This window comes from Cucurbita moschata, unplaced genomic scaffold (assembly GCF_002738365.1).
Source record: "Cucurbita moschata cultivar Rifu unplaced genomic scaffold, Cmos_1.0 Cmo_Scf00016, whole genome shotgun sequence".
Classification (NCBI taxonomy): Eukaryota; Viridiplantae; Streptophyta; class Magnoliopsida; order Cucurbitales; family Cucurbitaceae; genus Cucurbita; species Cucurbita moschata.
The window spans coordinates 904,605-919,061 of NW_019268532.1; the positions used below are offsets into that span (position 1 = coordinate 904,605).

The 14,457-nt window shown below is 37.5% G+C and overlaps 3 protein-coding genes across 3 annotated transcripts; 1 reads left to right on the forward strand and 2 right to left on the reverse strand.

The window, feature by feature from the left end:
• The first annotated feature begins 611 nt into the window (after positions 1–611).
• LOC111454158 (pentatricopeptide repeat-containing protein At1g09900-like) lies at positions 612–2,811 on the forward strand. Its single transcript, XM_023095500.1, has one exon. The coding sequence runs from the start codon at positions 805–807 to the stop codon at positions 2,629–2,631; it is 1,827 nt and encodes a 608-aa protein (XP_022951268.1). The 5' UTR covers positions 612–804; the 3' UTR covers positions 2,632–2,811.
• Positions 2,812–3,747: 936 nt separating this feature from the next.
• Positions 3,748–6,548, reverse strand: LOC111454165 (14-3-3-like protein GF14 kappa). Its single transcript, XM_023095515.1, has 4 exons — positions 5,927–6,548; positions 5,342–5,464; positions 4,398–4,514; positions 3,748–4,136 (listed from the first exon to the last, which is right to left on the reverse strand). The coding sequence occupies exons 1-4, from the start codon at positions 6,422–6,424 to the stop codon at positions 4,116–4,118; spliced, it is 759 nt and encodes a 252-aa protein (XP_022951283.1). The 5' UTR covers positions 6,425–6,548; the 3' UTR covers positions 3,748–4,115.
• A 1,360-nt stretch (positions 6,549–7,908) lies between these two features.
• On the reverse strand, positions 7,909–12,991 carry LOC111454167 (chaperone protein DnaJ-like). Its single transcript, XM_023095519.1, has 5 exons — positions 12,663–12,991; positions 12,441–12,518; positions 12,266–12,341; positions 8,400–8,473; positions 7,909–8,304 (listed from the first exon to the last, which is right to left on the reverse strand). The coding sequence occupies exons 1-5, from the start codon at positions 12,765–12,767 to the stop codon at positions 8,233–8,235; spliced, it is 405 nt and encodes a 134-aa protein (XP_022951287.1). The 5' UTR covers positions 12,768–12,991; the 3' UTR covers positions 7,909–8,232.
• Between the last annotated feature and the right edge of the window lie 1,466 nt (positions 12,992–14,457).

Sequence of the window (14,457 nt, forward strand, 5' to 3'; positions counted from 1 at the left end):
TATATATATATATATATATATATATATATATATATATATATATATATATATTTATTTATTTATTTATTTATTTATTTATTTATTCTTTTGTGTTTTGAATGAAGCACTTATTCCCCCACCTTTTAAACCTTTTGTTTTTTTTTTTAAAGTAAACTTTAATTTTTATTAAAGCTTTTAATCTAAATATTAAATTTATCTTCGGAATAATAAAACGTGTCTGCTAGGATCTCACAATCCACCCTCTTTCGAGACCCAACATTCTTGCTGCTACACTGCCCGGTGTCCACTCCCATTCTTTTTCGTTGACACATCGTTTAGTGTTTGGCTCTGATACTATTTGTAGTAGCTAAGTTCATTGCTAACCGATATTGTTCTCTTTGTAGTTTCCCTTTGGAGTTTTCCCTTAAGATTTTTAAAACACGTGTGCTCGGGAGAGGTCATCAAATGTCGAATCTAAATTTTAAATTAAGATTTATTCTCTTGGATGGATTTATACTAATTTCATACTAATTTACTTATTTTTATTTTACGGCGAATAATTATTTTAAAATATATAAAAGAGAGGGAAAAAAAAAGAAAAAAAAAAGGGCTTTTGGAGGGAAGATAAGCGAGATTGCATCAGCAGGAAGCCCACTGCTATGGATTGGGCCACCGAGCGCTGCGCTTCCTATTCATGCGGCCGCCTCCGCTTCAGAGACGAACGCAGGCTCACAAACTGGATAAGCAAACCCGCCGCCGCGCCATTAAGTCGCCTCCATTTTCCCCTGTTCCATTGTTACGCTCACCGTAAGTTGAAGGAAGATTATGGATTTAACCTTGCCTGCAAAGAATTATACAGATGGATTCTGTTTGTTTCAGCGCCACAGCGCCAAAATTCGCGGCCGTGAAGTTAGGGCCAAGCAATTGGTTACATCGGAGGCCAATTCTTTGAGGCTTCATGTAGGAGCAAAAGGAAAATCTCGCTTCCTCGTTATTCCTTCCGATGATTCCGAGGAACCGATTTCTTCGATTACTAAACATCTCAACATTGTTCGTGCGGTTTCGAGAGTCGATACGCTTAGATTACAACATGGCCATTTGAACGGCGCCAATTCCTCTTCATCTGCTTCGAATCATTCGCAGAGTTTCGAGGGATTCGAGAACAATAATCATCTTCGTTTACTGGTAAGAAATGGGGAATTAGAAAACGGGTTTAAATTTCTTGAGGATATGTTCTTTCGTGGTGAAATTCCTGATATAAATGCCTGCACTATTTTGATTCGTGATTTGTGTAAGACTGGGAAGATTAGGAAGGCCACTCGGGTTATGGAAATTTTGAAAGATTCGAGGGCTGTTCTTGATGTTAGAACTTACAATATTCTAATTAGTGGTTACTGTAAATCTGGTGAAATTGGCAGTGCTTTGAAACTTTTTGAACGAATGAGTGTCTCTCCTGATGTTGTTACTTACAATACAATCTTGCGAACTCTCTGTGGCTGTGGGAGGTTGAAGCAAGCCATGGATGTTCTTGATAGACAGCTGCAGAGTGAGTGTTATCCTGATGTAATAACTTACACTATATTGATTGAAGCAACTTGCAAGGAAAGTGGTGTTGGGAAGGCAATGAAATTGTTGGATGAAATGAGGAACAAAGGATGTAAGCCTGATGTTGTTACTTACAATGTTCTTATCAAAGGGATTTGCAAGGAAGGGAGGTTGGATGAAGCTATTAAGTTCTTGAATCATATGCCTTCTTATGGTTGCCAACCGAATACGATCACTTATAATATCATTTTGCGTAGCATGTGTAGTACCAAGCGGTGGATGGATGCCGAGAAGCTGTTGGGCGATATGGTTCGGAAGGGATGTTCTCCTAGTGTTGTGACGTTCAATATCTTGATTAACTTCTTGTGCCGAAAGGGCTTGCTTGGTAGGGCTATTGATGTTTTGGAGAAAATGCCTCGGCATGGCTGTACTCCGAATTCCTTGAGCTACAAACCGTTGCTTCATGGATTCTGTAAAGAGAAGAAGATGGATCGGGCGATTGAGTTTTTGAATATCATGGTTTCGAGAGGGTGTTACCCGGATATTATGACGTATAATACTCTGTTGATAGCTTTGTGCAAAGATGGGAAGGTAGATGTTGCAGCTGAGATAGTGAATCAACTTAGAAGCAAAGGCTGCTCTCCTGTATTGATTACATACAACACTATCATTGATGGGCTCTCAAAGGTAGGCAAGACCGAAGATGCCATTAGATTTCTAGACGAGATGAAGGGAAAAGGACTCGAACCGGCTATAATTACGTACTCCTCGCTCGTCGGAGGACTGAGTAGAGGAGGAAAAATTGATGAAGCAATTGCATTTTTCCATGATTTAGAAGAAATGGGTGTGAGGCCAAATGCTATCACATACAACTCTATCATGTTAGGACTTTGTAAGGTTCAACAAACCAATCGAGCCATCGATTTCTTGGCGTACATGGTTGCCCGAGACTGTATACCGACCGAGGCGTCGTACATGATTCTCATTGAAGGATTGGCCGATGAAGGACTAGCCAAGGAGGCATTGGAGTTGCATAATGAACTGTGCTCTAGAGGAGTTGTGAAGAAGAGTACTGTGGAGCAGGTGATGGTAAAAAACTCTGTTTGATTTGTTTTTACTTCAGCCATTGTTTGATGGCCTTAGATTTCATCATTAGATCTTCATAGATATGGGATTCTTTATGATCTTAGAGCCAAATTATGTTCCCTTCTTTGCCAAAATGGGTAGAACCCAAATCAATTGTGTAAGATAAAATGGCTCTAACTTGACTAGCTCGGTTAGACACTAGATTTAGAAATCCGATATTAACTTCAAAATTCAGGGACTAAACGCGTTACTTATTCATAAATAAATAAGTAAAACAAGGGGTTATTAAATGCCTTTTTATGTGTGTTGCTCACTTTAAACACTTTTTTTATATACGCAAGTACTAAAAAGAATTTTAATCATGTTTGAATTTTGTCAATTCCCCAATTGTGAATATACTCCTTGTTTTTGAGGTGTCTTAATTGACGTTTGACAATTGAAACAAGGCCTAAGTCCACTGTTAGCAGATATTGACGTTTGACAATTGTCCCTTATGAGTGTTTCGTTCTCCTTCCCAACCAATGTGGGATATCACAGAAATAATGCTCATTCTCCTATCCGACTAATGTGGGATATGATATAAAAATAATGTCCGTTCTTCTCCACAACCAATATGAGATATCACATAAATAATGCATTATCATCCACCTCTACGATACTCTTAACCAAACGCAATCAAAACGGTTACTAACAAAACAAATTAAACAATCAACACACTAGTGAAAAAAAATGAACAAGTATTCAAATATCTAACGTATTTTGCTGCCTTTTGCAATTCCCCTAAAAAGGGGGGAAAAAAATAGTGATCTCCAAGTGAATTCTTACTTCTAAGAGGACAGTGAAATTATTTTTTTAACTGAAAAAGAGAAGAAGCAGAAAGCCAGAAACTGACCGAGCTGACACAAAAGGCAAACCAATCAATATCAATAAAACCGAATCCACCAACAGTTGTAAAAAAAATAGGAACAAACAGTTGTTTCATGTGGTTCTGACCCAAAGCTGGCCCCACCTGATATAAGGTACACTCACAACTTTAATTATCATTCAGACAAATTTTCCATCATTCTTCTAGTCGTGTATCTAAAGCACTTTCCACTTTATGAACATTATTCTCAATATATATTGACCAAAATCAAATGCAATAAATCCATCGGCTTTGTTCAACCGAATTACCTGATATGATTATCATCAACCTTGAGATTAAAGAGAAAATGAAGCTAAAATGTTCTTTCAATCTGATTCTTTTTAAGGTAAAAAAGAACCCATCTGGATCGGGAAAAAAAAAGAAAGAGAAAAGATGAAAAGAAAGAAGAAAAACCCACCAATTTTGGAACTTCGGAATTGAAGATCAAGGCTAGTCTGAGTACAAGGACATCAGGCACAGACCAATGTGTTTAATTTCCAGATTCACACATTTATAATAGCATAAGCAAATGACATTTGAAGCCCACCTCCTCCTCCCCCACCATTCACAAGCACAGGACAGGTCGAGCTCATGCCGCCTTCTACGACTCGTCTAACTGGTCCTGCAAACAAGTCAATACTCACAACCGTTACGACCTAGTAATAATAAACGCGAGAAAAGTATCTAATAGTCCCCTAAATTTACGGGTTTGTGCCTAATTCGTCGCTGAATTTGTAAGTGGTAATAAGTCCTCAAACGTTTAATTGTGTTTCTCATAGACCCTTGTATTTCTTGTTTCATGTGTAATAGGAAGGAACATTTTAGACACTTGCAAGTTGAAAGTTAAAGGACTCTTTCTTTTGGGAGGGTGGTAATCACTGACCTGCGCATCTGAAGTCCAGAGCGTGAGGTTGTCCCTCAACAGCTGCATGATGAGGGTGCTGTCCTTGTATGATTCTTCACCCAAAGTGTCCAGCTCAGCGATGGCTTCCTCAAATGCCTGAACAGAAGCATAAGAACTGGTGAGTAACACACGCAAAAAAAAAAGATGGGAAAGCATATTGCTTGTAGCATGCACCTACACTACAGTAGTGCAATTGCAAGCACATTTTAGCAAAAAGAAAATGTAACATGCATCGGCTCAGTTTTGAAAGAGTCAACCACGGGTCAGTAAGGTCAGCTAAGTAGCAGATTCATAGCGGACAGTTCAAATATATGATAGAACTATTTCGAAGGGAAATGGATCGAAACACGAATCACATTCTGATTCAGTCACAGATCCAAGTAAGACGCCTAATACCAGTAGTTCACAGTGGCTTGAGGAAAATAACATTGGCATAGATGATATCATGGCATTCCTGAAAGCTGGAACTAAAGACCAAAGGAAGGACGATACAAGAACAAATGCAACAATATCAAATATTTGAATCATCAGTCAAACTAGATGCATATTAAACATGTCCAAATCTGCATATGCAAGCCTACAGATGTAAGATCCATGTTAAAGTATTTCATGGGTCAAGCTGGTTCCAAATCTACATATACGTGACGCTATGAAATATGTGATAGTCATAAATTCAACGTGAAGACAACAGTTCAACAAAGTCGCCACAGTAATAGTACTAGCTGATGAAATTTCTTAGGAACTCTTGATAGCCCAGAAAAGGTACAATATCACAAGGATCTACGACAGTAGGCCCCAGAAATAAAAGCAAAAAGTAACAGAGTTAGCCCACGCATCTCAGGCATAAAACAAGGAGGAGAAATAATGTAGAAAAGGGGATATGAAATAGGAGACTGAAAACAAAAAAGAAGGATCAAGTTTACCTCCTTGGCCATGCTACATGCTTTATCGGACTGATTCAGAATCTCGAAGTAAAACACAGAGAAATTGAGTGCCAGACCCAGCCTTATCGGATGAGTGGGTGCAAGATCCGCAACTGCGACATCCTTCGTAGCACAAAATCCAACAAGTGTAAAATCAAAATTCAGAATAATCCAAACTCAAGAATCAATATGTTAGAATTGAAATTCCTAATATCATATTGTTTGATTAATTAAAATAAACCATTAGAAGCGCTGCGACATAGAAATGGTCGGTTGAAAAATGGGGATCTTCCCCGAGGAAAGCAAAGAAGAACAGAGTAATAAAGAAAAAACGTCTTCGAATGTGAAATCCATTGGAACTGCCAAAATCAAGATTTCAAGAAGGTTGTAGCCAAGAATACGGAAACATGACAACAGTAAAAGATGGATCGCCTAAATAGGGATATGTTCGGCGGCGGGACTAAATCAGTATTCAAAGTCAATTCACAAGTGAAATATCTAACCTAACAGGTCACAAAAACAGCAACATTTCAAAATTAGATCAATAACACAACCAACAAAGAAAAGAAAAAGAACCAAAAGTACCAGAGCATCCCTATAAGCCAGCATAGCATCCTCAGCAGCAGCTTTCCTCTCATCTCCAGCCTTAAACTCCGCCATATACCTATGATAATCCCCCTTCATCTTCAAGTAGAAGACCTTAGACTCACTAGCACATGCCGATGGAATTAGATTCGAGTCCAAAAGCTTCAAAATACTAGCACAGACCTCGGAAAGCTCAGACTCAACCTTTGATCTATAATCCTTAACAAGAACAACATGCTCTTCATTCTTACGGCTCTCCTCCTTCTGCTCGATGGAAGAAACAATCCGCCAAGCAGCTCGAAGTGAGCCAATCACGTTCTTGTAAGCAACAGAGAGAAGATTTCGCTCCTCGACAGAGAGCTCGGCGACTGGGGTTGAACCAAGAACAAGTTTCTGCATGAACTGAACCATCTCCTCATATCTTTCAGCCTGCTCGGCAAGCTTAGCTAGATACACATATTGCTCACGAGACAGATTGTCCGGCACGGTGGCGGCCATTATTGAACTCCGGCGAGCTTGAAGCGACGGATAGAGAGAGAGAGAGAGAGAGAGAGAGAGAGAGAGAGAGAGAGAGACGGAGACAGAGAGATTTGCGTTTTCAACGTTCGCCGTTTGGTAAAGATGCGCGGTGGCCTTAAAAACCCAAAAATAAATAAATAACAAAAAAGAGCCATATTAGCCTGCGACGAATGTAGAATAAGAATCAAATAACAGCCGTTGGATTAAAGCTGGTGACGATGACATGGAGATGATTGAGGAGGATTGCCAGCTATGCAAATGCAAGGAAAAAGGATGCCAACACATCTTTTTCTATTTTTAATAATTTCAATCATTATCTGTGAGGTAGCGTTTCAATTAATTTCTAATTATTAATTACGCATTGCCACGTCATATATATTTTTATAATTACATTAAAATTATCATCTTAAATATTATTTTAAAAATCTCCAAAAAAAAAATTCGTTTATTACCGGTTAATAAATTAGTGGGAGGGAGGGATGAAGGATTATTTTGTATGGGTTGACATTTAAGAATAGCAAAAATTCCTTATATTTCAAAAATAATTCCTTTTAAAATATTATACTTCCTTTTTAATAATTTAATCAAATACCATTAAAAAATATATAAATACGATAAAAAAAAATGCATAATTTACATAAAGTAAAGATGGACTAAGCTCATTTCAAAAAGATGTTTCTTCTGGCTTGTAGATACATGAAAATAGCTAGAATTAAACACGAAAAAAAAATATGACAAAAACGTCCCCGAGGGCCTGATGGGTCAGTTACTTAAAAGAATCCATTTCAATTACCCGTCAGAATTTAAGTTTTTCATAAAAATGTTTCTCCTCACCGGTCGATGCATGAAAATAACTAGAACAAAACATGAAAAAAAATCTTACAAAAACGTTCCCGAGGGCCGTCGGATCATTTACTTAAAGAATCCATTCGAGTTATCTGTCAAAATTTGAGTTGAAGTAATAATAACAAGATTTAGTGCCTAATTATGAGATCTCACATCGGTTGATAAAATATTTCTCCTGACTCGTAGATACGTGAAAATAGCTAGAACAAAACACGAAAAGAAAATGACAAAAATGCCCCCGAGGGCCAACCAAGTCATTTACTTAAAGAATCCATTCAAGTTACCTGTCAAAATTTGAGTGAAGTAATAATAACAAGATTTAGTGCCTAAATATGAGATCTCATATCGGTTGAAGAGGAAAATGGAGCATTACTTATAAGAGTGTAGAAACCTCTCCCTAACATTAGCGTTCTAAAACCTTGAGGAGAAGCTCGGAAGGGAAAAGGCAAAGCTCAAAAAGAAAAACTAAAAAATGACAATATCTCCTAGCGGAAGGCTTGATAACAAATTTCAAACAACTCACAGCATACCCATCTCAACCTAGAGTCTTAAATATAAAAGCCAGCCTCCAAACACATTAATGATTCAAATGAACAAGATTGTATTACTGTCTCATAGAGAATTTTGGGCCTGCAATATCAACAACTAAAAGAGTAAGGGAAGAGAGAGAGAGAAAGAGAGAAAAGGCCACAGATTAAGAACACAGTAGAATTGATGTGGGTCTATTGTTAAGGAAGATAATAGATACATAATATGATATTTTTATACAAAAATCAGAACAAAAGAAAGTATAGGGTTCTAAGAAAGCTTGAAAGGGGTCTGGCAGCTCTGGGGGCCACTAGAATTGTGTGATGTCAGCAGATTGATGATATATAATAGGCCAAATGTTCTCACATGTACTGAACAGGTGATGTGTTTAGGAAGAACAGTGGCTGTGTTTCTTACCAAATTGAATGCTTAATTCCAAGGCCATTGCAAGTCAATATAAGCCCTTTGAAACGGTTGAGATATTCCTGCACAGAGCATAAGAATTTACAGACATATAAGGATAATAGAAGGCGTGGTTGATGTTAGAGAAAGTTAGCAGAGAGAAGAGGGGATTTCTCACAACTACGTTGTAATCATATTTGTACAGCATGTCTTTGATGTCGTATTCTCTCCTCTTGATGGGATCACTCAAAACTGTCCATGAATAATACAAGTGTTGGTGTGAGATCTGGAGTTTATTGATTTTAAATTGTTAGCTTTTTTGTTTGTTTTTGTGGAATGATCCATAAGAAGAAAGAGGCACAGAAGATTAGGTATTCTCCACAAGCCATAACAGCCTGGACTAACAAACAAATCTTACAATTGAGAAAGAGGGGAAGAAAAGATAGAACAAGAGAAGTCCCTGGATGAATAGAGAATCAAGTGGAGAGGTTGATAATTACTCCAATTATATTGCTGAAACTATACACCTCTCCAGCAGATGGGTTGCTCGCCACTTTCAATTCCCCCTCTAGCAGATATTGTCCGTTTTGGCCCGTAACGTATCGTCGTCAGCCTCACGGTTTTAAAATGTGTCTGTTAGAGAGAGGTTTCCACACCCTTATAAAGAATGCTTCGTTCCCCTCTCCAATCGATGTGGGATCTCACAATCCACCTCCTTTGAGGACCCAGCGTCTTTGCTGGCACATTGCTCGGTGTTTAGCTCTGATAGCATTTGAAACAACCCAAACCCACCGCTAGCAGATAGTCCGCTTTGGCCTGTTACGTATCGCCATCAGCCTCACGGTTTTAAAACACGTCTATTAGGGAGAAGTTTCTACACTCTTATAAAGAATGCTTCGTTCTACTCTCCAACCAATGTGGGATCTCATACCCTCTCTCTCTCACACACGCACACAGCACAAGAAAACAAAAAAACAAAACAAGTGAACATGCATTTACATTTAATTCTGTGGTATAACTGAACCATAGATCTCCCATTGAATCAGTGACGGTGAGATCATATGGAGTTGATCCACGAAACCCAAAGGCAAAACTCAATCAAATTAACAGTGTCGTGTTTGGTAGCCAAGGAAATTAATATTGCACAGGAGAAATTGGAACAGATTGTGTTGTTTAATTGGATATCGAGTATGGATATGGGAACAGAATTCAATCAACTGTCTGGAGAAGTTCCTCTAAATTGGTTTGTCAAGCATTCCCTTAATTGTCTTCTGTCTACTAAAATACGTTTTCTACCTGATCTTAAAAGAATCTCACTCCCTTTATTTTTACAGATTCCCCAGAAAAAAATGCAATGAATAGTTAGATACTCCTCCAACCAATCAAGCTTGCACTTGGTATGTAGATACGTACAGTAAGAGCAGTTAAAAGATGGCTTGGAAGAGAAAATGCTAGGGTGGTTAGATGGCTGCTACCTCCTGACTCGTTTCTAAAAGATTAATTATTTGCATGAAAGGCATTCTTAAACCACTAAAACATTCGAGCAAATGCATATAAGGAACACCTTGACGGTGAATTCAGCTCAGTTTCCCACCTGCTCCTGCACGGCTGCAGCTAATGCTTTCAAGTTCAACCTCACAAAAGTACGGGAGATTAAGTTAAATCTGACTGATAGGTAATCATACAGAGTTTATCCTCGTAACCAAGAAGGAAAAAAAAAACATTTTCCTTCATATACCTCCAAAATCAAGATTAGCGTCTAAGAATGCTAGACACATCTCGAGAGGATAGTATATTACTCAGTTATCTCTGTAGATTGATTAAGAAGTAAATATTTCATTGACATTGAAGGAATGATAATATATAAAATGCCATCTTTACAAAAGTTAAAAAAGACGTACAAAATGTTAAATGGAGGACGATACAAGCTCTTGTATAATATACAATGATTTCTTTATATAGCATTGCTATTTGCTACAAGACACCCATGTCAAGATGATACAACGCTCTCTTGAATACCTTCTGTGTATAATAAAGCTCACACCTTACTTTCACACTTGGGATATTCTGAGCTGAGCAACCTCCTGTCTTAGTTGCCCATAAAAGCCGCAGATTTGCAAGCAATGGCTTGAAAGCTCCCATTTACTTATTCCTCTTAATTAAGCTCAAAAGGATTCCACCTTTTCTACTACCTTTCTCATTTCTTTAATAGCCAAAAGAAAGTTGTGCAATATCCACACCTACTTCAACTTCTTTCATTTTCTTTTTCTTTATTTTTCAACTCCCTCTAGCTATTTTCTTCGTCGACACATTTTCCTTGTCTTTATTTTTCTTTCTTCCTTTTATACTAAGAGGCGACGAAACAACTACATGGAAGCCTTCTCTCAACATGAGAGAGAGAAAGAGAGGCATCCATCTTACGTGCTATTTTCTCCAAATTCATACTAATTGTTAAAATTGAGAAAAATGTTTTGACTTGTGCCATTATTCACAACCCTCCCCATCTTAAGCCACATTGTGAAATCCTTAAAATCTTAGCATTAATATTAAAAAGCTTTTCCTAAATTGAATATTTGTGCCCATGATCAAACCACTACGAGTATTTAGCACCATTCAATTGCATGGAGCTATTCAAGTACATTTTAAAACAACTGAAAGAAACCAATCAATCAGATTGAGCTGAACTGGTAGGGTTAAGATTCCAAGAACTCTGCCCAGGTACCAGAGCATACAGTTTACTCTTCATTGCAGATGTGAATGGAAGGTTTATATGAAAGAAAGACAGCCAGCAAGTGGCAGTTCCTCTTCTCCTCATGAGAAAGTCAGAGGTCAATAAAGAAAATGAATCACACAAAAAATCAAGAAAGAGTCTGCGTCTCTTCAACCACTAAGTTGACATTTTTTTTAATATAGAAAAGCAGGAGAGAAGATATAAGTATCAACTATCAAGTTTACCAAAGGTTTCAAAGAAAAACAAAAAGAAGTTGGCTGAGAGATTTATTCTTTGCCAGAAAAGGGAAGCATCCAAACTTCATTAGGAGAACTGGAGAGAAACATAAATGTTCAAGCCAAATGACATGAGGATGAACCATGAGTTCCAAATAGCAACCAAGAGAACGAGTTGCTTCTTGATGATAATCACTTTTATCATCCCCATCCACCCACCGCCCAGAAAAGAAAATGCAAGAACCAAAAATTTGTCATCTCCCGACAAGACACTACGACATATCTGAGATACTCTTACTCATGGAAATTGCTAAATAGCAACAAGACTAGGTATTGGTACTCTTCAAAGAACTAAAGAAGAATAACATACCTCTGAAGGCTTTCTTCCCACTATAACTAGTACCATGGAGTCTCTAAAAAAAAAATTCCCTTTTCCATTCTTGTTTCTTTCATTTCTGTAAGTACTTGGGCATCTAAGGCCTTCATGTTACCACCTTGGAAGGAGAAATCTGAAATGTATGAGCCAAAATGATTGGTACTAGGCTACAAGCCTTCTCTTTTTGGTTTAAGGGAATCCCTGCGGTCTTCAATGTTTTATCATGTTCAAAACTGTGGACTCTCACCTCTTCCGCAATATTCGATAGCCAGGTAATTCGAACTGTGTGATATCCCCTGGTAGGTAACCACGAGGAGCCTTAATTTTGGAACTCCTTAGCCTACCAACTGCATTGTATTTGGTAATCCATTTAGCTGAGAGTCGATGCCTTACAGCTCCTATTTGTACAATTTGTCCTCTAATGATGTCTCCGTTGTTCCCTATTTTTCAAAAAAATGATAATGCTCCTTCTAACCAAGCATTCCAAACTACACCATTTCCACTACTCGCAGGTGATCAGATAAAGCACAGACCACAGAAATTTTTTCATAAACCTTCTTTACATATTGTAGACAATGTTTCATTACTAGCAATCTTTTTTGCTTCACAACTCATGAGTATACATGATTCTTGACAAAGACGTATTATGTGGAAAATGCAGGATATCCAGTAAAAGAATGCAACCGGTAAGACGCATTAAGAATTGGAAGCTGGAAACTGACCTTGATAAGCCTCGTTTATTTCCTGAAATCTTGAAGTGGAATTATCCTGATCTTTCTGCTTGTCAGGATGCCATTTCTGCAGGGAACCAATTCCAAGAACCAGTTGTGATAATCACCAACAAACAAAAATACTGAAAAGAGGACCAAATCAAGACAAGAACACAAAGTCACGAACCAGAGCAAGTCGTATGTAATTGGCTCGAATATCATCATCAGTTGCATCGTAATCCACCTCCAACGTCTTGTAATAGTCCTAACACAAAAACAAAATCCAGAAAGCCTCATCAAAATGTAAAATGCCAAACACCGAAAACCAACTCAAAACCCTAGCCAGCTTCACAAGGACAAGAAATGCGCTTTGAAGAAGATGTTTGAGATGCTCGTTAACAACAATCACCTTAGGTTTAGTCGTGGCCGAGAAGAAATCAAAGTTAATAAACGATTCTTGATCGAATTGTGGCTGGTCGGCGCCCGGTAAACCGCCGCGGCAATCGTTCCACATCGCAACGCAACAGAGAGAGAGAGAGAGAGAGGAAGAGGAGAGTGGGAGCTTGAGATGATCTTGGGAGTTGGGACGACGACGGAGCAGATTGATTAAACGGATTGAACCATTGGAAGGTGGCCGGTGGGCTGCTGACTCGTCTAGTTTGTCTGTGAGTTTCTGTGCTTATCGGCTTGCCGCGTATTTAGCCTTCGCTACGCAATCCAAATCAATTACGACCAATGAACTCTAATTACAAGCCTCGTTTATCTTATTATTATATTGTTTTACCGCTAAATTGTAAAAGTAAAAAAAACAAATTACCCTAAAGTTTTGTTTTTTACTTTCCAAAATTACCTTTAAAATTTAATAATATTTTTTTTAAGGTTATATTGTAAATTAATAGGGCTATGAACTTTCTATTATAAAATTCTTACTTGGTAAATATTTTTGTTAATTTATTGATCTGCTCGACTAAATATTCTTTGTAAGAGTGTGGAAAATAAAAATTCAAAGATTTATTAGATAAGATTTATTAGACATAAGATTGAAAGTTCGACAATCTATTATATATTTTTAAAATTCAAAGATTTATTAGATACAAAATAAATTTTTTTTGTGAAATAGATATAAATTTAAAAATTTAGATATTTATTGATTTTATATATATATATATATATATATTATTTTTATTATTATATTATTTTTTTTAAGATGGAGGCAAATACAAACATGAAGCTTTACTGGACATAAAAGGTAAGATCTGACCGTCTTTCAAGCAAATTTTAAAGTTTAGCGGTCAAATAATTACATGCTCTTAAAAAAACGTTTAAGAATATCACTCAGCATAGGATTTCTTCAATCCCTGATTGTCCTTCTTAGCTCGGGTGTTACATGAAAGGTAGCATTTGAGATTTAAGTCCTGATCGTCCTTCTTAGCTCAGGTGTTACATGAAATGTGGCATTTGAGATTTAAGCCAAATCGTCCTTCTTAGCTTGGGTGCTATATGAAAGGTAGCATTTGAGATTTAAGCCCTGATCGCCCTTCTTAGCTCGGGTGCTACATGAAAGGTAGCATTTGAGATTTAAGCCCTAATCGCCCTTCTTAGCTCGGGTGTTACATGAAAGGTAGCATTTGAGATTTAAGCCCTGATCGTCCTTCTTAGCTCGGGTGCTATATGAAAGGTAGCATTTGAGATTTAAACCTTAATCGCCCTTCTTAGCTCGGGTGTTACATGAAAGGTGGCATTTGAGATTTAAGCCCAAATCGTCCTTCTTAGCTCGAGTGCTACATGAAAGGTAGCATTTGAATTTTAAGCCTTGATCATCCACGAACTTGAGACTTCTAAGAATCTCTAGGAAAAATTCAATTAACCCAACTATATCCAAATTAATCTTCAGTACTTGAAAGACGTTATATTACTGTTAAGCTATGTCGACTTTCACTATACAACACGCATTCTAACTACTGTTTGGTTAGTCTTAATTCAAATAACTCTGTAGAATATTGTACAACTATAGTGTTGTATAAAGAACTAAACCATATATGTGAGTACACCTCATCAACAAATAAAATAATAATAAAAAACACCATATCATGGATAGCTGACACGACATTATCTTTTGTTTAAATAAAAGTAAGCAAGGGAAAACGAGCTCACGATGAAAACCCGAGCATCGTCTTTTAATCATTCCCGACACGCCACATTCT